The 23501-nt window shown below is 41.0% G+C and overlaps 1 protein-coding gene across 4 annotated transcripts in view; it reads left to right on the forward strand.

Moving 5' to 3' along the window:
- The window catches only part of SFMBT1 (Scm like with four mbt domains 1), an 80236-nt gene that overhangs the window by 46415 nt on the left and 10320 nt on the right, over positions 1 to 23501 (forward strand). For all 4 annotated transcript variants that reach the window (XM_030501800.1, XM_030501798.1, XM_030501802.1 and 1 more), the window contains exons 2-11: positions 1190 to 1346; positions 7713 to 7807; positions 12611 to 12851; positions 13305 to 13393; positions 14295 to 14541; positions 15183 to 15280; positions 16341 to 16442; positions 17681 to 17831; positions 19675 to 19757; positions 22806 to 22932. In XM_030501800.1, the coding sequence (XP_030357660.1) occupies positions 1319 to 1346; positions 7713 to 7807; positions 12611 to 12851; positions 13305 to 13393; positions 14295 to 14541; positions 15183 to 15280; positions 16341 to 16442; positions 17681 to 17831; positions 19675 to 19757; positions 22806 to 22932 (1261 nt within the window). In that variant the 5' untranslated portion in view covers positions 1190 to 1318. The remainder of the gene's footprint in view (positions 1 to 1189; positions 1347 to 7712; positions 7808 to 12610; positions 12852 to 13304; positions 13394 to 14294; positions 14542 to 15182; positions 15281 to 16340; positions 16443 to 17680; positions 17832 to 19674; positions 19758 to 22805; positions 22933 to 23501) is intronic.

The following is a 23501-nucleotide window of genomic DNA, read 5'->3' on the forward strand; positions in this document are numbered from 1 at the left end:
TTTGTAGGGTGGGGTTGTCAAAACAGACTGCAAGATACCCTTGTTGTGGTGTTCTCCAAAGCAGTTCGAGGCTGTATTGGCAGAGATGAGTATTAGGAGAGTAGAGGGGGGCTGTGTCCTTGGCAATGAAGGGGATGCTTAATAAGCTTGGGAAGTGGAAGAACTATGTGTTATGGATAGGCCGTTATTCTAGCACTTGCTTGTTTTTCTCATACCCCAGGATCATCATTTTAACGTAATATAGTTAGGAGCAGTCCTTTGCTGTTGTACAGGACCCATTGGCATGGGTGAAGTCAGTACAGACATCTTTTAAGTATACAGAATGACAGGTGACTAATATACCTGTATGGATTATTTTAAAATATGTTTTACCAGTTGATACACAGTAAAATGAACTGCCATAAAAGCCAAAGAATATTTTAAGACTGGTAAAATATAAAATGAAATTAAATAAAGTACATACCTTGCATGTGTATATTATAAGAGAATACTCCTGGTATACAGAGTATTAATTGGTTTTTCCACTTACATGAGGCGACATTTTGATAATAGATGAGCTACTGTGTCACAGCAGAACAGTTTCACTGGTGTGTTGAAGTCCTATTAAAGTGATGAAGTGATGGCTCCTTGGTTGAACTGTTAAGAATCTAGTAAGTTTAAAATGTACACGTATATTTAAACTTGTCTTGTAGCTGTTCAAGACCAGAGCTGCAGATTGCCTGAAGGCTTGTGGAAAGTAGATGGCTAAAGTATTAGATACCCACAGCCTGAGCAGACATTTTGTAAGCTTCAGTGTGCTCCTTCTTTACCAGTATCAGTCTGGCTTTCTTGACTTTAGCTATTTTCATTGGTCCAGGTGATAAAGGAGCCGGATTCTTGTTTTGTCTTTTTCCTAAGCCATGGCTTGGTTAGTTCACTGCTTCTTTAGCCTTGTGAAGAGTTGAAGGAGCCTTTGAGAGGGATGGATTTGTGGGGGTCTGAACAGATGTTAAAGGTCAGCTTTATAATTGATTGATTTATGAAATTGTAGATGAGGGCTGTGGAATAGCTAAACATACATAAACACAGTGAGAGGTCCTTGTTTGCTTTAAGGTTTTTGGCTTATTGCTGGAGTAATGTTTTTAATGTATCTTTAATTAAAATCTGATAAACATATTCTCATCAGTTATCCCTTTCTGGTTTTTTTCAGGATCCCTTATTGAATGTCCTGGCTGCCAGTAGAATCGAAGGCAGGAGGCAACTCATGACCACCAAACCGTGACAGCCTCGGATTCCCCTGCTTCTGGCTGCTCGAAATAACCACTGGGCTGCTGTGGAGATGAATGGAGAACAGCAGCATGATGCAGGTATTGGTCTGGCTCAGCTCCCAGGCTAACGAGTCTCAAAAAGCTTGGCAAGCAAGATGAAGCAGACATGAGCACAGTGCATGTTTCATAGTGGATGTGTGTGATGCTGTGTACTGTATACAGGGAGAAATTCACATTTCAAGGACTGTGAGTTAGATTCTGGTTACAGGGCTTATGTTTGTTATTGCTCTGTTTCAAAAGCAGGGTGTATCATTGACTTAAAGCAGAACAAAATCTGACCCATCTTAGTAATTGTGTTTTTAAGCTTTGTCTTCTTCATGGTACCGCTATGAGATGGGCTTATGAAAACCTCAGTGGCTTTACCACTACTATTTTAAGGCATTTATCTGTAAAAATGTTTAATATTATCTTGTTCTGTCCTTGTGTTCGTCTTTTTCTTAATATTTTGACGTAGTTGTGCTGCTGATTTAAAAAGTCAGGTAACTGAGGTTGATTGCTGCCATTGTAATCCATCCTGGTTTTCTGATGTGCCTTGGTGTGCCTACTTTGATAGGCTTGGGATATCAACTCCTAACCTGCTACCGAGGGGTAGATTATGATAAATTAGCTCAGGTTTTAGTTCACCTTGAAACACCAGGCCAGGAAAAGCATTGGCATAGGATGGCTAGGGATACCAACAGCTTTCTGGGAAACAGTTCTGGGATTGTACACTCTTGTGGGGGTAAGGACCATCCGTTACTCTGACTTGCCTGCCATGGTTTGTTCCTTTTCCTTGAGGAGGTCCCTACCAATTGTGTTAGTACAGTAAATATAAAGTAAATTTTAATTTGACCAGTGTAAACAGTTGGATTAGGATTTTATCAGAGTATTACTTTCCTTTGGTACTTGTCCAACAAGCAGCTCTTCTCAGAGGACAATTCACTGTTGTTAGGTTTTGTATCTTTACTTTATGGAAGTCTAATTGCTATCAGTGTTACTGAAGAAATATTAAATGTGATTTTAATCTATAGTGCTTTTAGCAGAATGCTTTCATCTGCCTTATGATGCTGAAATATGCTTTTTGATTATTAACCAATGAAGTTGTTGTCAGCATTATATTCTCAAATACGCAAGAAAAAGCAGCATGCATAGATATGCAGAATGTCCCCTGGCACATGCAGATACTGTTTCCTCTGCTAGTGGAAACTGCTAAATTCTGTCACGTAGTGTAAGAAAAAGAAGAAGTTTTGAGCAGCTGAGAAGAACAGTTGGGAAATGTATACGTGGTTAGCAGTGGGGTGTTCACAGGCTGATAGCACATCCCTCTGTACTAAAACCTTTATTGTGATTTTTCCATCTTCCTCAAAAAGTATCAGAGGTCACACAGTCCTCTCTGTGCTTTTGGAATAGCTAGGCAGGGTTTGATACTGTCTCAAAATTACTCAACAGCTATTTTCCTGAGCATCTTTTTTGTGCCTGGTTTGAGTACAGGTGGCTGTGAAAAGCAAACAATAACTGAAGAGAACTTTACTTACTGAGTTCAAAGCAAATGCTACCCATAAGCACATTGGTTTTGTTGTGTCTTCTTAATATTGTTTTCTGAAGTGCTTTCTGTTAGACCAATCCTGGGCACTACTGGAACATTTCTTTCGTATTCTTTGACTGGTGTAATTTTTTCCACTTGATGGTTTTTAGCAGTTTTTGGAGATTATCCTCTGTCTTTTTGGTTTTTATATACAGGCTCTCAGCCAGCAAGAACCCAGACAGTGGTGTGGGTTGTTGCTTGTGATGCTCTCCTGCACTACAAGAGGAAAAGACAACTTTCATTCTTGTCACAGTCTTTCTCAGCTGCTGAAATTCCAACCTGTCTTTATTTATTCATGGCCTTGCAGCTGGTATGGGTGGAAAAGATTAACTATTATTAAAATCGGATTGAAATATATCTTAAGTTTCAGGGTGAGAAACCTTTAGGTTAGCCTTAATTGAAGGTCTTGTAGACTTCAATATGATGTACTTAAATGTCCAGTATGACAGTTTTCAACTAAATCACATTAAAGATGCATGAAAATTATTTGCAGTGAGAATTTAACTTGAATCCAAAGATCACAACAGTCTGGTGTAGACTGTTTCCATTGCAGGTATTTTTAAGGGCTGATATACTTAATATTTCACTGTCTTCTCATGTCAAACAGTACAGTTCAGTATTCTTTCTCTTCCTGTACATATCAGAGAGCAGCAGGACATAATTAAGGGTAAAATTCAGAAAGGAAGAGTAAGTGTTCACAATAATGCTATTAGAAATAGTGATAAATGGGAAATGATTTACCTACGTGGGAAACTTCTAATATTCTTACAGGCAATTTTCTCACCTCCAGAGTGGATAAGCGTTCTCCACAGAACCTCTGTAGGACACTTCTCAATTTTACTTGAGAAAATGTTAGCTTGATTTGAAAGCTTTACTGAGAAAAACTAGTGGTACGGCGAGGCCACAGAGATGAGAATCGCATCTGGTTTCTTTCCCCACCTTTGCCAAAGTTGTGCTTTGGCTAATGTGTGATGACTGAGCTAATGTGTGGCTCAGTCACCCTGTCTAATATGGAAAAATACGTCTCTCTGAAGTAGAAAGCTGGATTCACTTAGGACTTGTAGCAATTAAGGATACAGGGAGAAAGAGAGAACACACGTATAGGTACACCTGTGCAGCGTTAGATTAATGACTTGTGTTTTAGGATTAAATGAATTAAATGGGGTTTTGCTTGTTGTCATCTGTGATATTAATTTGCAAGTTTTCGCACAGTAATGAGAATCTCTGGTGTAAATATCTGAGGTTTTATTGAGTAGTTTGAAATCATACTGGTCAGGACATTTAGTACAAACATATGGACCCTCAGGAAGGCAGCTTCCTTAAACCAGTCCTCTGTGTATCCTGGATCCACTAACCTGTGAGGATGGGGCTGTGCAATAGGAGCTTTCAAAAAATACCAACAGACTACAGTAAAGGCTTGGTTTAAACAGGGCCTGCTTTGCTGCAACTGTCCTGCCAATAAAACCAGAAGAGCAACTGGATTCTGACTGTCAAAGATTTCTAGCTAGTGTGAACCTTGCCATAGAGATCGTCCTTCACCACAGTCCGGGGGTGTTTCTGCATTCAGATGTCAAAAACCAGATACTTGATTTCTGAGATTTTTCATGGGTTATGTAGTCCTACTGCATGCCGCAGTTAAAAAATTAATTTACTGTGCTCATTCTGGAGCCTTGTACAGCATTTTTGCTTGAAGCTTTATTCAATGAGTTTTTCATGTTCCACATTGATGTGGTAAATGCTGCGGTAAATAACCAGGGGTACTGAGGCAGCGCTGTGCATGAGAGGCAGCGCAGGTTTGTTATATGCTATAGTGAAGCACGGCCCTCAGTTGCGTCAGCTTCCTAAAGGGAGGAAACCACCTGAAACTCCCCAGCTCAGTGTGCTCAGTGGTTGAACTGTGAGGATGTTCACCTGGTCTTCTTTGATTGTAAAACCTTAGTAAAGCGTAAACGTGAGCTGGGATGAGCTCTTACGGATGAGTGGAACAGCAGAAGGTCTGGGTGCTCGTAACGAAAGTTTTTTAAAAAATCCTTCTGACTCAATGAAACTCCCTAAAATAAAGCAGGAAGATTTAAAAAAAAATATTATTATTTTTGCCTATGAAAAATGAGTCACAGGAGAGCTCTGGGTGTACTGGTGAGATTTGGGCACTATACAGTGCAAAGCAATCTGGGCCCTTCTCGCTGCACCGCAGACCTGGAAGGAAACAGCAGAGACCACGGATGAGTGGAGTGACAAGGACCTTTGGCAGCTTTGTTCCAGATGGGAGCGGGTTTTAAACATACGTAGAAGCGAAGGGTAGCTGGAGCAGCATGCAAACTGGCTTTCTCAGGAGCTCCTTGTAGCAATTAAGTGGCAGTGTAAGTTACTAATTGACCCTTTCAGTGTGTTAAGTGACCTGTGCCTCATTTAAGGAGCTTAACTGCCCTTTACAGTTATCTGATGGTAACACCTTATTGTAGACTTGGTGCTGCCAGCAGCTTGGTAAAGAGCACGGCTGGGAAGCCTCAAGGTCTGTGTAGTATTCCCTGTTAGCACCACTGGGCTTCCAAACCTGTTCAAAAGCACAGAGCGTTCATGTTGCTCTGTGTTTCTCTTCAAACAGGAATGGGTTAGACATTGCAAACAGTGTTTTTTACATACAAAGTGCTTTTTGGAGTTGGACAGAAGTGGGGTTGTTGCTGCTGTTGAGCAGCTCGGTGCTGTTTGGTGGAACAGGGTGAGCTGGCATTCTCTAGGTGGGAGAAAAATCAGACAAAGTTCACTCTTGGTTTTGACTGACCATACGTGATGTGTTCCAGCTGATGTTTCATCCCACTTTGGTTCTGGAGCAGTGAATTTAAGCGTTTTGTGGTGATATTAAAGTAAAATGCTGGTTTAATGAGTGAAGAAATCTTAATCTGTTCTAACAACATTTGCAATGAAATTATTTTTCATAGAATGACTTGCAGCCAAAGCTTTGAGCAGCTCCACCCTGATTCGCAGACAGCTATGGTCTGTGCTTTAACAGCTCTACTCTCTCAGCAGTTTTTAGGGGTTTTTAAATTACTTATTTCTGTCGTTTTCCAGGTTATTCCTTCAGTAAGTTAAAAATTCTCCCCTAAAAGTGATGGTGATATTCGAGCTCTGAATTTTGTGAGCTCTGAGCCTGATGAAAGGCCAATATAACCAACTGTGGTTGTTAAAAATAGCAAAATGAGATTGGGGTTGGGAGAGCTAAGAGCTTCCTTTAAAACAGATACCGTCATCAGCAAACAAAAGCTAACTGAACATACATTTCTAAATTTTGGGAAATGATAATTCATAGCATTACAATGAAAAGTTAAAGATGAGTTTAACAATCAGCTGGAAGATAAAGTGAACCTACTTTACACTCAAGACTTGTAGGTTTTTCAGATGATGTAATGTAGCTCAGACTTTTGGGCAAATATTTGCCCCTCTCTATTTGAGGAGTAAGAGCTATTGTGGAGCATACTTAGCAGGTTGTCAGCATGTCCATGAGTCTGATAAGGGCATGTAATAATACTTCATTCTCTTTTTTTGGACATATGATATTTCCTACGCAAGCCACTACTCTTTGAAAGAACAGTTACCACCTGTCCTAAGAAAGGCTGAGTGTGTTGGAAGTGTTGGTATCCTTTAACCTTTGCTGAGTTCTCCCCATGCTTGTGATACGCAGAGATTTCTGTTTCCAAATATAAACAAGATATCAAGTTTCCTGGTACTGAGAGATGGAAATCTCTTGTGTTCTTCCATGAAGACAACTATAGTGCAGATGGTAGAATTGGTCTAAAAGGGAAAAAGAAAAAGTTTATTTAAAGAAGAGTCTCGTGTTACTGCCATCCGATTTTGCTGCTGAACCTGGAGCTGTAGTTTGGATGTTGAGGTTAAAAATGCCACTCGCGTGAGGTGGGACCCTCCCTGGGCATCCCACACCGTGCCTGCAGGAAAAGTACAATGTGCTGTGTGCTGAACTAAATAGGAGACCTGAAATCCAACTGTGCTGGTTGTGGTGTCTTTTCAGCAAGAGCGGTTTACACATTAGAGTAAACAGGAATAGGAAGGGAGCAGGGAAGTGAGCCAGGAACTGAAGGGGAGACCCGTGCTGGGGGGACAGGCTTAAGAATAATAGAAAATGTGAGTAATTTGTAGTGTGGCTCACTACACCTGCTTGCTTCCCGAACAGCCTGAGTGAGGTTTGAACTGTGGCTTGAGTGGTTTTAGCACATTTTTGTTTTAAATGCATCCAGAAATGAGATTTTTCTTGGTCTAAAGAAGCTGTTACACCTCATGAGTTGTTTTTTTAAGTGTTCTTGATTTCAGTTGTGTATTGAGTTGTTTTCTTCAGAACTACCCTGAATCATTCTCTGTGCTTTTGGTGTTTTATAACATCTAAATAAGTACTATCTAACTTAAAAAAGAAGAGAGTAGCATTTCAAATATTTTTAGCCTTTCCTTTCAACCTTCTTATTATGGGTATTGCTGGTTCCTGGATGGTTTTTAATTCAATACACCGACAGCCCAGTGTGCCCTAGCGTTTTGAGTTTCTTGTATTTGTTGATACACAGAACTCTGCTGTCTATGTTCTCCTCTCACAAATTGAAAACGATTTTGCTTAGCCAGAATCCTCAGGCTCTTACTATTTTTCAGACCAGGTCCAACTTAAAGTGCTCCTCACATGCAAAGAAAGGCTAAAGAGTGTTGTCTGTGTGTTGAAATGTGTAACTGAAGTTCACTGCACACTTGTGTGCTCAGTCATTTGGAATTGAAGCAGATTTTGCAGTAGCCTAAAACTTAAGCCAGCAGGTTGCTAAATAGGAGGGATGTGGCTTTTCTTCCAGATGCTGGTTCCAGTGTGGAAGAAATGGAATTCAATTGGGATGAGTATCTAGAAGACACAGGAGCAATTGCAGCCCCCCATGGATCTTTTAAACATGTAAGTAAGGGAGTGTTTGCTTACTTACCATGTCTTGTATTGGGTTTTTTTTGATACGCTGAATGTTTAGGGTTTCTTTGAATGAGTTTCTTAGAATAAAGAGAAATGAGGAATTTCACCTTTTTATTATTGTTTCTCGTTTTCTTCTCTGTATATAGCACAGGGTAATCCCATCCACAAGTGCTGAAAGTTAAGGGGCTCCTAGTCTTTTCTGCACCAGAAGATAAGCTTGATTTTCATCATGAGGCCTAGACTGGCCAGTGTCTTTCTTCTTTTGGTGATTGCTGCTGGACAACTGCTATGGAGGAGCTGGCTTTAGAAAGCTGGTGGCATAGTTCTTGAACAGCAGAATTCAAATGTGCTCTCGAAGAAGGTTTTAGTGATGGCTCTCAAGGAAGCCAAGGAGAAAATAATAGCTCTGCCAAACACTTGACTGTAGTAGTTGGAAAGCTGATGAGGATAATTGTCAATCACAGGCTTAATGGATAGGATGAATTCTTGATCAGCCCTTGTCTTTACCCTTGGATATCTTTAATCAAATGTTTGTTGGTAAAATCCTGGAGTGCAGTGTCCCATGGGGTGAGCTCTGAATGTGAAGTCTGCCTTCTTGTACTGGGTCATCTGTGAAGGTGAACTGTATAGAGCTGCTTTCCAAACTTCTTGGATCACTTCCAACAACTGAAACACCTTCCAGACTGCCAGCTGGAGAAGTTGTATCCTTATCCAACTCTTCATTACAGTTATTATTTAATAGTCTTTCAACTGGCAGCGGGTCTTTTACCATGGCAGTGAGGGTAGTGACTTGTTCATTGCCCATTGCTTGGAAAGCACTCCATGGTGCTCAGGCTTTTGGGTCCATTATCACCCTCAGGCTTTTCGGTCTGTTATCACCACTTACAGTACAGGAGACTTAAATCAGCAGGAAAACAAACTGAGGTCTGTTCATGGAGGATCATAAAGCATTTTGAGTCCAAAGGCAAGCTGCAGAAGTGCAACACATTACAAAATCTATTAAAGTATGGCAGTTGTGTTAGTAGTAAAGAAGCACAGTAAATGTAGCTTTGCAGAGGCTCTTCCATACACCGGGATGTAATTGTAATCTTTTTCTTCAAAATAAACATTGAGGTATCTCATTTCTGGAGGGGAGAGACCTATTCTTGCTTTGCTTTTTCTTAGCGTACTAAGTCTCTAGCAAGAGCAAGCTTACTCAGAGTGGTTGTGTCCATGCAGCCCACATGGAGGAAGTAGTATGGAATCAGAGCAATGGCATTTTGCAGTAGTGCAAGGAGTAGTCTGTCTGTTCTTCTGGTGTGGTTTACCTTACTTGATCTCTGTTAAAGAAGATAGCATTGCTCAAGCATAATACAAACAAATTGTAATGCCAGCTTTACCGTGTTGGCCAACTGAATTAACATTGCAGCTGTATGTTGCTAATCAGCAGGAGACACACTTTGATTGGCTTTGTCACCCGTGGACTGCATTCTTTGTCAACTCAACTGTGTCAAACAAGAGGTCTGATTGCTCTGGCCATGGTCAGTAAAAATCCAATCAGTTAAAAAAAAAAAATCCATATTTTTTATTTTAATTATTCCTTACATATGTAGAACACGGCGCAGTTGTGCTGGTGCAAGTAACATCGTTGTGGAAAAGGCTTCAGTGAGCGGGTATGGGCAAAGCCTACCTGTGTTGCCCAGTCCTTTAGTGGTGTGTTGGGTGTCCTCTCGTGGGCAGTGTGCTGGGGGAGCTGTACCTTGGGGAGCTTGGCTGGCCACAGGGTGCTGGCCTAGGCACAAGGGGTGCCAGGAGCACCATGCAGGACTTCAGGAATGAGCGGGAATATAGATGTCTGCATGTTCAGAGGGGGAACAGTCAGGCAATTGCTAGCAGATTTCCCTTAGGATTTGTCTGGAGGCCAATTTTCGTGTCCTTTGTAACAAGCTTGGCATAAAATTTTGGAAAGTTAATGCTGACACTGAATTGACAAGCAGAGAGAGGAGCATATTTGGGGCAGCATCACATCACCTAGATCTTGCTGTTAATAGAAACGCAGTAGTGCAAGTTCTCATGCTCAGGATTTCCACTGTCAGTTACAAGGTAATGGGTTGGAAAAGGTAGAGGAGGAGAACCTCACTGCCTCCCAGTGGATAGTGACAGCCTGACTATGTGACAAAGCCCTAAAAAAATGTGTGGTTCCAGGATACACCAGGTAAGGGATTTTCAATGGAGAGCATGTAGACACTGATGGTGCTGGTGACTTCTGGTCCCTCCAGCTACCATCAGGAGAGCTAAGAGGGAACTACTTTTGTACTCTCAAAAAAGAGTGTAAGAAACTAAGCTGAAGAATAATATTGGCACAAGAATAAATGAACATGTATAAATAAATAAATAAATTTTAGACAAAAGCTTAAGGCTTTTGTTTGAGTTTCTTTAAATATTGGAGTAATGAGACTGTGACCAGCTTCCTCTTAGGAGTGGTGGGTGAGAAATACCTGAGCCACGCTGTAGGAGAGTACAAAATCAGCTTAAAAAAATGTAATCCACGATTACACAGCCTGTGTTAGCAAAGAACCAGACTTGCTGATGGGCAAGAGGATCTTTTCATATTTGTATGCTTATATTCATTCTGAAAGTTTTGCGCTTAGTATGAGCAAGACGCATTGGAAAATGTAAGATGCTTCCTCAAATTAAGCATGTTCTAGTGTTCGGTTTGTTTGCACTTTAAAAATAAAACCATATTTAGATCAAAATGACTGTTTTGCTTACAGTTGAGCAGGAAAGAGAGCTTACCAAAAACCTGGAGTTGCGCTGGAGCCAACGTTGTCATCCCCTCCCCCAAGTATAAATATACTAGAACTGGTGAATGCTCATTTTTTAATTCCTTTCTGCTGCTTATATATGTGTGTAAACACGTATTAAAAATAAGTTAGTGTTCAGCATCTTCTGAACACACATATTTGCTGTGACTTGCATGCTCTTAATACTTTTTGCTTGTTCTTTCTCATTCTCTTCTCCTGAGCGGGGTCAGATCCCAGGTCTGACCTGTGCATGGTACACAGTGGGGGGATCCTACTTGATGGGAAGGAGGTGCTGGACTTGGAGCTGCGTGGGCAGAGTGGTCCCTGACTGCTCCTGGCCGTCTCAGTTTGCCCTGTGTGCAGCAGGAGCCTGCTGCTCTTTACCAGCTGCTCCAAAGAAAATACTCAGCATCCCCTGCTAGCCAGTCTGCTCACTGAGCCAGCCTCTAGAAGCAAGGTTTTGTGCTTTAAACCAAGCAGTGGTGTCGTCTTGTGTAGCTGCCAGAAGAGGGTGCTAACTTCTTGGTCTCTGCTTTATCCACCGGGGAACATAAATGACAGCGTTAGGAAAATGCACCTGACTTCAGGGAGAGCTCTATCTGTGGCTGTTGGGTTGGCTGAATGCAGCGCTCTCCATTGTGAGGCTGTGCTGAAAGTTCAGGTATAGAGCTGCACAGATTGCCCAGTTCCTCAGACTTTGGGTCAAGCTCATGGCTTTTCTCTCAGGAATCAGAAGTCTTTAGGAATATCTCTTCAGCAAGACAACTTGTCCGTTTGAAGAGATGATCTCTGTAATATCACTTCAAAACACCTGCAGGTACTGGCTCCTCTGATTTTGTTTTTAAGAAGGGGTTTCATGAATTGAAGGGTGTTACCCTAAAGGATGTGAACAGTTAACAGAGGCATATGCTTTTCTTTATGATGTGGTTCTAGTTTTATTTTTAGCAAACCAGTATGTGCTGGCTGATGAGACTATAATAGCTATGGCAGTTACTGAACTGTCAGTGCAGAACTGGTAATAAATAACCCAGAAAATATCTACTGCATCTGCATGGTAGTGAAAGACTTTCTTGCAGTTGATTCAAAGAGGAAGTTTAACTTGGGACCACTTAAGAAAGAAAATACCAGTTACATTCAGCTGAGAACAGAGGAATGACATGTTATATTTTTAATTAAGACTGAGGCTATAGAATTAAGCGTAGATAAGAAACATACTATGGTGAGCGCAGAACAGGGTCCTTCTGCTTTCAGGAGTGCTTGAACTAGGAGAAGTTATGGATATGAGAAACAATGTTTTGCCTTCTCTTTTTAAGTTCATGTTTCAGAGTCTGAGCACTGTGCAGTCAGATTCCTCACCTGCACACAACACACACACACATACACACAGAGCACATGGAGTATTTGGTGCTTTATTGTTGTCAAAGCATGAGTTCACTGAAGAACACATACTGTTTATGTTCCATGCAATTTGTGTAACAATGCTACATAAAGAATCATTTAGGTTCTTGGATAGAGCCATTAAATATCTTTATTCTGCAATTTGTGCAGATTTGTGGCTTCTTAAATGAGCATGGCAGAAGACAGTGATACCATTATGTAAAGCTCACGTATGTACTTTAAACAGGCTCATTGTCCAAAGAGGTTGAAAGATGTAGTTTAACACAAAAAGTCTAAGTTGTGCTGCTGAGCTTGACCTTTAGTTTTGCCCAGCTGTGAGTTGGGGAGCCTTTCGGTGGTGGGTGAGGTATTGTCCAGGGCAGGGAGATGAATTGCAAGGTATTGATTGAAGGTTGAAAAGATACTCTGAAATGCAAAGGAGATTTCATTAATGATAATTCTGTGCGCATTCCAATTTGGGTCACGTAACGTGATGAAGTTGTTTCTCTGAAGAGACTGGATGGTATTTGACTTGAGTTTTTTTGCTAATGAACATGTCTAAATTGCTCCTCCTGTTTTTCTACAAAGTTTCTGTGAGGTGCTTAAATGTGACTGTGTTCTGCCTCTTCAGGTGGATACAAGTTTGCAGAATGGTTTTGCCCCTGGTATGAAGCTAGAAGTTGCTGTCAAGTCTGACCAAAACACCTACTGGGTAGCCACCATCATTACTACTTGTGGGCAGCTGCTCCTGTTGCGCTACGATGGTTACGGGGAAGACCGCAAGGCTGACTTCTGGTGTGATATCATGACAGCTGATTTACACCCCATCGGCTGGTGTGAGCAGAATAAGAAGATTCTCAAAGTGCCTGAAGGTATTGTCTCTGTGTGCAGAAGTGGGGAGTATACACAAAAGCATTCTTTTGTCGTTTGTGAGCCTGGCAGGTAGTCTTCATAATCGCTGTTCTGCGCAAGTGGTGTTGCTGTGGTGACAGGTTGAGGTTGTCTGCCATGTTTTCCTGAAATCTCATGACTTTACATTAGGAGATTGCTCTTTCTCCAGAGAGCAGTTAGCTTAATTTCAGAACTGGACTTACTTTTACAGAGGCTTGTAGTTATCTTAATCATCACCCACCAAATTCTACTGCTTTGTCATTTCCTATGAAGATTTTGTTGTTGTTTTGTTTCTTCTTTTAACGTGTTACTGGTGAGTGTGTGGCAGATTCTTGTGAATTAGGCAGTTCAAGAGTGTGGTAAAGCCTTGTTGTCTGAATAATCTTTAAGTGGCAGGAAGACTCACTGTCTTTCTTTCTTCACTTTTCACTTAGGTATCAAGGATAAGATACCTGACCAGGAGGAATTCCTTCAGCGGGTGCTGAAAGGAGCATGCAGTGCTCCTGCTAACCTGCTGGAGGGGGTAAGTGCTGCAATGTGCTGCATCGTTGGTTTTGTCTTGATTTTCCCCTTTGTCATTAAAGGAACCCGTATTCAGATTGTCGGTTCAATTCAAGTTTAGGGAGCATTGCAGTATGCTGCTGACCTTAAAGTTCCATTCTCTAGTGCTTCCTCTTTGTAGTATTTATTTTTTATAGTGTTGTCCTGAAGCACATCTGTCACTGCAGGTTTGGGCTGTTCATTAATCCTGTCAAAAGAAGGATCTTTTTCAAACTTTCTTAGGCTTCTGTCCTCCTCCTGTTCTGCTCCTCCTTCATACAGCTCTAAGGAAATAATCCTTTATTTATCCAGCTTTCATGTTGTCCCTGTTCTCAGTTGATTCCTTTCACTTTCTCTTTTTTTTTAACTAATGGCAGGTTTTTGTTTCATTTAAATCTTGCATCTTTGCTAGTGAAGAACCAAATTTTTATTCCCTCCTCTGCATTTAAAACAACATTTGCAGCTCCATATCAGTGTCTGTTTGTAAAGTACAGAACTTTTCTTTTATGCGTTCTTTACAACTATTTTTTTTATCTTTATATGTTTTCTGTCTAGTCATCTTTACATGCCAGATGACTCAGTTTTAGAAAGGGATTATTCATGTTTCCTTCAAACCTTGAATATATAAATAATAATGTTTCTGAAAATGATGAGGAGGACTTAAGTGAAACGTGTGGCTGTATCTACAGGTAGTGCAGAAGCTCTGATGCAAGCATCAGTGATTCTAAACATTGTCATTTCTGCGGTCTTGTGTTAGTAAGGGACCTGTCTTTCTTTACTTATGTATTCATAATTTATTTATGCAAAAAGAATGTGTATAAAGACTTGGAAGTACGGGATTTATTTTGTTCTCTTGTACAGAATAATCTGTGTTCTTTCTGTAGCTTCACAGAGGGAAAAACCCACTGGATCTCATTGCACCAGGCTCCCGCCTAGAACTGCAAAATATCCGGGATTCCCTGGAAGCCTGGATAGTCAACGTGGTAGAAAATGTTGGTGGGAGACTTAAACTGCGATATGAAGGGCTGGAGGATTCTGACAAATTTGACCAGTGGCTGTTCTACTTGGACCCTTTCCTTCATCAAGTGGGGTGGGCAGCTCAACATGGATATAGTCTGCAGCCGCCTTTAGGTACTTCAAAACATATATCTTTTATATGATGATCAGAGACTAGAGAATGCTGATTCCACAGCACTACTTAAGTGAATAATGTCTTTTTAAAAATACTAGTTAGCTACTGGACTTGTTTAGTTTTTATGCCTGTGTAAAAGCTTTGATACACTCACAGGGATCCTTTGTGCATGATGGCACTGGTCCAAGTAGTTCCTCTTGTATCAGGGTGCTGTGTGGTCTGCAATTACAGATGCTAGAAGAGTAACTTACGCAGCTGGGACAGACTTGGGGAATGTCTCTTGAACTCTCTGCTTGTTAAGCATAAAACAAGCTAGCATTATCCAGCTGGGATTTGTTTTCTTGTCATCCATTTCTCCCAAAGTTTTTCTCAGTGTTGATTTGATCTCGTTTTTCTCAGAAAAACTAGGCTGGGCAGCATATGGGTGATACAGTGTTGTTTGACTTCAATCCCTTTTATAACACATCCAAATGTCAAAGAATACTTAGTTTTCAAGAAGGAAGGTATTTGCACAAATTCTGAAAAGATTAATTTAGCAGTTGGAGGAGCACAAATCAAACCACTAGCTTTATTGCTATGTGTTTTAAAGGAAAAGAGGGAAGATGGTTTCATTCACTGTTTTCCTTTCTTTTTACTGAAGCCATTAGGTCGTTGAAGAGTGAAGCAGATTGGCAAGAGATCCTGAAGAAGGTGAAAGAGGAGGAAGAGGAGTCATCAGTTCCTACAGATCTCTTTAAGGTAGAGACACAGTATATGTAGTTTAATGTTGTGGATGGTATGAGTGCTGTATGCCAAATAAATGATTTGGGGAAGTCAGTCCCTGTTACTCAGAATTCTTTCACTGTTTTGGTTTGTTGGCTTTGGGTTTTTTAATTTTTTTTCCCTCTAGCTTAAAAAAGTAAGAATAATAAAAAATAATCATCCTATTATATAATTCTTGTTAAGTAAGACAATGCACCCTTCACAAGTATGTGAGCCATTAGTTGTTATACTGAGAAGAGTCTCTGGTTCTGATCCTTCATAATGGCATCTCTGGTTGTTCACCAGCTGGTCTTGTGGATTAGTGTCCTTCTAGAGGAGGGCAGGGTTACTACAGTCTCTCTAAATGTGTAAGTACATTGAAAAGTTTGACGTGTGTAGCATCTAACACATGGTGTATAAGGAGTCCTGTTATATCATGAGTGTTAGCAAATGCTACTAGTGAGTCTGAATTTAAACATATATGAATTGAAATTTAAAAAGAAGTAAATACTGACATGTTTTGAGAAGTCGGAATGTAAATTTAGTCCTTCAAGTTCTTATTTAATTTTTCTCAGCTTCGTTTGGACCCTTAAGTAGAATAGAAGAGGAGATGCTGTTGCTCTTAAATGTGTTGGGTTATATATAGAGCAGGATATGCATAATTCTGGAGCAGGAGCATTTTGCAGGGTTTTGTTAGGCTGAAAATGGAGACTTTTATAGTTCTCTTTTAGTGTAGCTCATGACAAGTGCTAGAGGTCAGGGGTGGAAAAAAAAATCACTGACTTACCAGACCACCCTGTATTGTGAAATCTTGCTTCTGTGTGGAGAGTGTCAGAGGAGGAAATCTTGGGGACTCAATTTCCTAAAACTCTGAAAGCTCTTTCAGTCTCAGGGGATGTAATTGGCCTCTTCATTATAGAGGGGTTCTCTGAGATGTTGATTTCATTCTAAGAATGAACTAATAAAAAATCAAGTTACCCTCTTCAGATGAATTACAAAACGTATGTCCTTTTTAATGGAGAAAGGTAGGTAATCACACTGATACATCATCTTTCAGGATAAACCTGTGATTGGAGTGCATTCATTCTCTGAAGGCATGAAGTTAGAAGCTGTGGATCCAATGGCTCCTTTTGTAATCTCTCCTGCTACAATTCTCAAGGTACCAGGATTCTTTAATTTGTCCTGCTAAGATTCAATTCTGAACAGATGAATTTAGCAGTTGGAGGAGCACAAATCAAACCTTCCTGTTTTTGAATGCTCAGGAAATTCTCATTAACTGATTATCTTAAAGTCCTGAGCTAGTTTTTAAACGCAGTATTTTGTAGGTCTCACTTAGGGGACAGGTTGCTATGAAAAAGAATCTTAACTGCTGATGGTGAAGCCATTGGATTTGAATGGAGGGGAAAGTTCCATAAGGATACAAGCTCGAAAGATCAAGTGGCTAAAATCGTCAAAACCAGATTTTAAAAATCCAATCTATTCTCTCATAATCTGAGTATCCAGTTGAAGATAAGTTTTGGGGGTTTGTTTTTGCCAGTTATATCATTACTATGTGCAAGTTCTGACATGTAAGTGGCCTGATTTTCAAACAAGGGCCCACACATGGGTTTAAAAGTTGAAGTGAAAGCTCTCCAGCATAATGAGGTTTTGAGCAACCTGTCTTCTTGTGCTAGTAAGCAGGTGAAAGGTTCTAAAGAGTCCTGCTTTGATGCAGTAAACTAAAATCTTGCTGAACAACATAAAACCAGGACATGTTTTAAAATCTCTATTTATTTTTATTTTCCAGGAAGTGTTGCTTTTTCTTTAAGGCAGATGGGCTCTCAATATAATACCTTACATTTTTGAGGTCTCTATCTTTTAAACTCTAACTTACAGTTTGTTCCAGTAAGATGCTTGCTTATTACTAAAAGGCACAACCAGTTCCAAGAGGAGTAAGATCATTCACTTTTCTTGATATTTTCTTGTCCTGCTCCTGGGAACTTAAGGAGCATGCTGGTTTTACTTATGACAGTCCATCCTGGGACACAGTTCAGCCTCATTGAAATAAACAGTTTGTTATTGCAGAATGGTAGTAAGACCACAAACTCTAATTTCACTGCATTTTTCGTAACAAAATTTCATATAGCACTTGATCACCTTATTTTTGAAGTGCTAATACATTACCTCTTACTATTTATTTTTGTTAAGTTTCCAGGTAATGCAGAGGAGTCTGCTGGTTTATGAATCCCATAGATTCTCTTTTAATGATTTTTTTTTAAGCCTTCACATTATTCAAGGTAAAGGGTTTTCATCACACAGTGTTGCTGTTTAATAAAGTTATCAAAACGGGGGAGAGGGTGCAGTAGATCAGAAGCTGCTACTTATGAGACCACATGGTTCTCTTTTGGCTAACTACAGGTATACAATGAAAAATACTTCATGATAGAAATTGATGACTTGAGACCAGACCGCACAACCAGCCAGTCTTACATTTGTCATGTCAACAGTGCTGGTATTTTCCCTGTGCAGTGGAGTCTGAAGAATGGTTTGCATCTCATTCCCCCACCAGGTACGTTTGTGCAAGCTTGGCATGCTCCCTCCTCTTTGGAGGAAGTAGATTGCAGATCCCCAGAGCACTGTGTTTAGGACAACGCTTTTGCAAAAGAATTACATGTAGTAACACAAGCAAAGAATAAGAAAGATCAAGTTGTGAGAAATCAGAGCTCTGAGTTAGTGAAACTGAAGTTTCCTGGTTACATGCCTGGATTTGAGAAGATTAGAGTGGCTGGGGATGCTTCGTTGTGCACAAAAACCTGAACACTTGAATTGAGTACATGTTCCAGGGCTGAAGGCAGTGTTGATTTCAGCATTAATTAACATGATACCAGAAGCCTATAGTCTTTGCATTGGGTTTTTGCTTCTGGTGAAAATGGATCATTGTTATCCAACATTTTGTAATATTTTTAGAGTATCTCATCACTTAGAAGTTAAGGTTTGGGGTTTTTTTCCCCTAAGGACCTATCAGGCACTGTAGCAGATTGCTGAAACCTTGCTTCAGGACGTAAGGGAATAGGGGAGTGATCTTCAGCTACTGAAATATTTATTCATTTTCTCAAAATGGAAATGTCAATGCTGTTGTAAAACCAGGGACTCAGTACTCTTACCACCACAGAATTCAGAATGTTTTGGTTTAGCTGCTCATGATATCAGAAGAGCAAAGACCGTAGGATGTTTATCTCTTGCCTTTCCTTAGATGAGGTACAAAATGTGGCTTTGCTTGACCCAGCATTAGCTAGAATTTTGCATGTGAAAGATGAAATCTCACTTTCTAGGCGTGTGACTGGAGCTGACAAAGATTTTAAAGCTTCTTGTCTCATAGTCCTCCTGGAAATGGTGGTCATTCTGAATTGTATGAGGTCTCGAGCTCTACTGGCACTGATAAAACTGAGAAAAACAAATGGATCCTTCTGTGTTAAACCCTCTCTGAGGGGTAGTTGAAATTCATGGTTTTATATTGTCATATTAATACTATATTCTTAGAGTAGGTTTAAAATTCTGTTTGATCTCTTAAACCCTTGTCACAGGCATTCCTTGTAGGGGAGTGTTTCCAAGTCCTATTGGAATAACTGCTGCAGTGTCTCCTTGCTCATATACTGCCAGCCTCAAACTCTGATGGCAGCACACTTCTGCACCCAGTTCCCTTCAGCTATTTGCTTTTTATTAGGTCACAGGGAAGCGAAGTATTTTCTCCAAGAAGAATTTAATTTGTCTTTTTCTTGGAAAGAGGCTCTGTATCCTGATGGACTCCATGTTCAGACTCTTCCCTTCAAACCTGTATGCAGATTTACAGCTGTTAGCAAACTTGATGAGCCTCTTAGGACGTCTGACTGCTCTCTTTAATGACTTAATATTTAACATGGTTTTGACAGAGCAGAATGTTGGTACTGTGCACATTTTAAGTGCTCTATTTTCTAAAAAATTAAAAAGTTTCAGAGCTGACATGACATCAATGAAGTAATCTTGTAGAAACCTTTCCTGAATTTCATCTGTATCCTGTGAAAATGGTGTGAACGCTTCCTCATGTTTTAGTTGCTGCCCTTGTCTGCTTAGCAGATGTACTGTATTCACACCGCAGGTTGCTCTCTGTGAAGCCACTTTTAGTTTGATGCCATTTCAAGTCAAAAATGGGAGTCAAGGTGGGGCTGTGCCCCAAACCCCTCTGCAATGAAAATAAAGAGGATATCTCACATACATGAGAACCCTGCTGTGGGCTGACCTCAGCTGGCTCAGTGAAGCCTTAGTCAGCTCACCAAGTAGAGTGACCCAAACAGATTTCAGTGACCTGTACTTCATGTCAGTTTAAAATGAGTCTCATGCTGCTAAACTAACCCCTTTGCTTTTTCTTCACCTAGGTTATCCTGGGCAGGACTTCGATTGGGCAGACTACCTCAAACAGTGTGGTGCTGAGGCAGCTCCCCAGAGCTGCTTCCCTTCGGTAAAGTTCTTTTGCAGAAAAATCTTTCTTCTGTTATGTGAATGACACTCTGGATTCCTGGGAGAAGAATCTTTTACATGTTTTTGACATAAATTACCTTTCCAAGTAGAACAGAATAGAATAGTTCAATTCGAAGGTACCTACAATGATCACCTAGTCCCACTGCCTGACCTATTCAGGGCAGAAAGTTAAAGCATGTTGTTAAGGGCATTGTCCAAATGCCTCTAAACACTGACCGGGATGGGGCATTGACCACCTCTCTGGGAAGCTTGTTCCAGTGTTTGACCACCCTCTCAGTAAAGAAATGCTTCCTAATGTCCAGTCTAAACTCCCTTGGCACAGCTTTGAACCATTCCCATGCATCCTATCACTGGATACCAGGGGGAAGAGATCCCACTCCACTTACCCTCCTCAGGAAGCTGCCTCCTTTTCTCCAAACTAGACAAACCCAAAGTCCTTATCTGCTCCACAGAGGACATGCCTCCCAGCCCTTTCACCAGCTTTGTTACCCTCCTCTGGATGCCTTTGCATACTTCTAACACCTTACCTGTGATAACTGGGGAAACGGAAGAGTTAAGAGAGTTCAAATATATGTGAACTGAAGTAGGTGCATGCTAGTTTTCTAGATGAGGAGGTGGTGGACCAAATGCTTCACTTGTGATAAAGTAGATTGAAAATAAATGATTGTTTTGTGAAATTGAGATATATAAGAGTTTGTAGAATAGTCATAAAACAGCATCAATCCTTGGCAGTCCTGTAACTGTGAAAACATGGCCTTTTAATAGACCTTACTTTCATTTACCTGATGTGCTCTTTCAGTCTTCCATTCAGGTTGAAAAATTCATTCCATTGTATTAATCAATACCAAGTCATCTTAAATTAGTACCAAATAATAATTTTACATTAATCAGTGCCTGAAGTACTTGCTACATTTTGGGCTTTTGTTGGTTCAGTGGCAATATTGCTGTCTCCCAAAGCACAATATCTTGTCAAGCAGAAAAGGGTAACTATTAAAACCTGCCTTCCAATTCCATTTACAATACTTGTCTATTGCAGTGCTTAGGGAAAGAAATTAAAATGAATAATTACCATTTTGTAAAGAGGATGAGGCTGGCTGTGAGTTCTTGTTGCCCTTGTTCTGCCTTTAAAGCCCCAAACTCAAAGCCCCACCACCACCTTTTTACATTCAATTTAATAATTGACATCTGAGAACTGGTCACTGAATTTGTTATCCCTTTTCTGAGAGAAGTTGGTCGCTGTAGGCTAGTTCCAGAATTGATAACGTATTGATCCTGTAATCATGCTGCAGAGTGGCTCTGGGAGGAAGAATTCTCTGGCTGTTACTTCTTATCTTTAATTCAGGAGCTTCAGAGCTGGATAAATATCCATTCTTACATTTTAGGAATTTTTTGTATAAATGTGGACTAAATTGGTGAATAAAGTAAAATCCTACTTATCCCCAAAAAGTAAAATGAAAAAAATAAACCTCCATTGCTGTATGTTGGAACAGGATTGTTATTTGCATATGGAAAGTGGATTTCAGAGATAATAGAATAGAGAGCTGGGTCAGCCTATTTGTCAGACTTATCACTTAGGTAGCAAGCAGCCGAGAATTCCTGGTTGCTTAGAATACACTGAGTCCTTTCAGTGAGCCTCAGCATCTTTATTTTTGAGTACAAACATGTTCTTTTCTAGGTCTGTCTATAGAACCTTTTTAAACTTAAATTCTTTGTAGTTTGCAATACATCTTATGTATATTTAATGTCCCACATGACATCCTTGTCTCTAAATTGGAGAGACATCAATTTGATAGATGGACCACTCGGTGGATAAAAAACTGGCTCGATGGCCGCACGCAAAGAGTTGTGGTAAATGGCTCGATGTCCAGTTGGAAACCTGTAACGAGTGGTGTCCCTCAGGGATCGGTGTTGGGACCGGTCCTGTTCAACATCTTTGTCGGTGACATGGACAGTGGGATTGAGTGCGCCCTCAGCAAGTTTGCCGATGACACCAAGCTGTGTGGTTCGGTTGATACGCTGGAGGGAAGGGATGCCATCCAGAGGGACCTTGACACGCTTGTGAGGTGGGCCGATGCCAACCTTATGAAGTTTAACCAAGGCAAGTGCAAGGTCCTACATCTGGGTCGGGGCAACCCCAGGCACTGCTACAGGCTGGGCAGAGAAGAGATTCAGAGCAGCCCTGCAGAAAAGGACTTGGGGGTGTTGGTTGACGAGAAGCTTAACATGAGCCGGCAGTGTGCGCTTGCAGCCCAGAAAGCCAACCGTATTCTGGGCTGCATCAAAAGAAGCGTGGCCAGCAGGTCGAAGGAGGTGATCCTGCCCCTCTACTCTGCTCTTGTGAGACCCCACTTGGAGTACTGCATACAGTTCTGGTGTCCTCAACATAAAAAGGACATGGAGCTGTTGGAGCGAGTCCAGAGGAGGGCCACGAGGATGATAAGAGGGCTGGAGCACCTCCCATATGCAGACAGGCTGAGAAAGTTGGGGCTGTTCAGCCTGGAGAAGAGAAGGCTGCGTGGTGACCTCATAGCAGCCTTCCAGTATCTGAAGGGGGTCTACAAGGATGCTGGGGAGGGACTCTTCCTTAGGGACTGTAGTAGTAGGACAAGGGGTAATGGGTTCAAACTTAAACAGAGGAAGTTTAGATTAGATATAAGGAAGAAGTTCTTTACAGTGAGGGTGGTGAAGCACTGGAATGGGTTGCCCAAGGAGGTTGTGGATGCCCCATCCCTGGCGGTGTTCAAGGCCAGGTTGGACAGAGCCTTGAGCCACATGGTTTAGGGCAAGGTGTCCCTGCCCATGGCAGGGGGGTTGGAACTAGATGATCTTAAGGTCCTTTCCAACCCTTACGATTCTATGATTCTATGATTCTATAATGTGCTAATTATCTGAAATCTCTTCTGAGTGCATATCTTTCTGTGTTACTCAAACACTGAGGCTTTTATGTGTTGCTTCTGTTCATGGCAATTCATATCATATACTAGGTATACAGATGGTATTTCACTGAAGTGTTCTATCTTTCTCCTAGTTAACTTCTGACCATGGATTTAAAGAGAATATGAAGCTTGAGGCTGTGAACCCAGTTGATCCTGAAGAAGTTTGCATTGCTACAGTCACCAAGTCGAAAGAGTCCTACCTCTGGCTTCAGTTGGAGGGTAAGCCTGATGTAGAGGGAGAGGAGAGTAGCACTTGGCTGATACTTCTGTAGTACCATCATCAAACCTGAGGAGTATGTGGAGGAAACTCACTGCATGCAGAGTACGGGCAGCAGGTCACCGTTTCCTCAAGGAAAACACAGCAAAAATCCATTTACAGTGTCTGTTTCCCAGTTAGCCCTGGATGGCAGTGCCAGTTTGAGCCAGGCAAAATGGCATTTGTGCATTGCAGTGTGTCAGTGCTAGGCTTGTGCACTGTGCAAAGGGCTAATCGGTGTCTTTTAGAGAGCAAGGGCCTTGTAATGTTTTTACAAATGAGTGACTTGCATTCTGAGCAAGCTTTGACGAGACCTAGGAAGAAAACTTTCGGAGAGGTTCTTCATTAAGATAGAATAGGCCTATGTCAGCTGTTCTCCATTATAATCCCATTTCTTGATTGGAAGTACATCAGCATACACTTACTATGCACTGTGCATCTCCGCTAAACTGTGGATGGCAAATTCCCATCTCCAGCCTTTAGGAGGAAGCAAACGAGGTCAGGAAAGAATCTGGTCAGTAAAAGGGGATGA

Source organism: Strigops habroptila, chromosome 11 (assembly GCF_004027225.2).
Source record: "Strigops habroptila isolate Jane chromosome 11, bStrHab1.2.pri, whole genome shotgun sequence".
NCBI lineage: Eukaryota > Metazoa > Chordata > Aves > Psittaciformes > Psittacidae > Strigops > Strigops habroptila.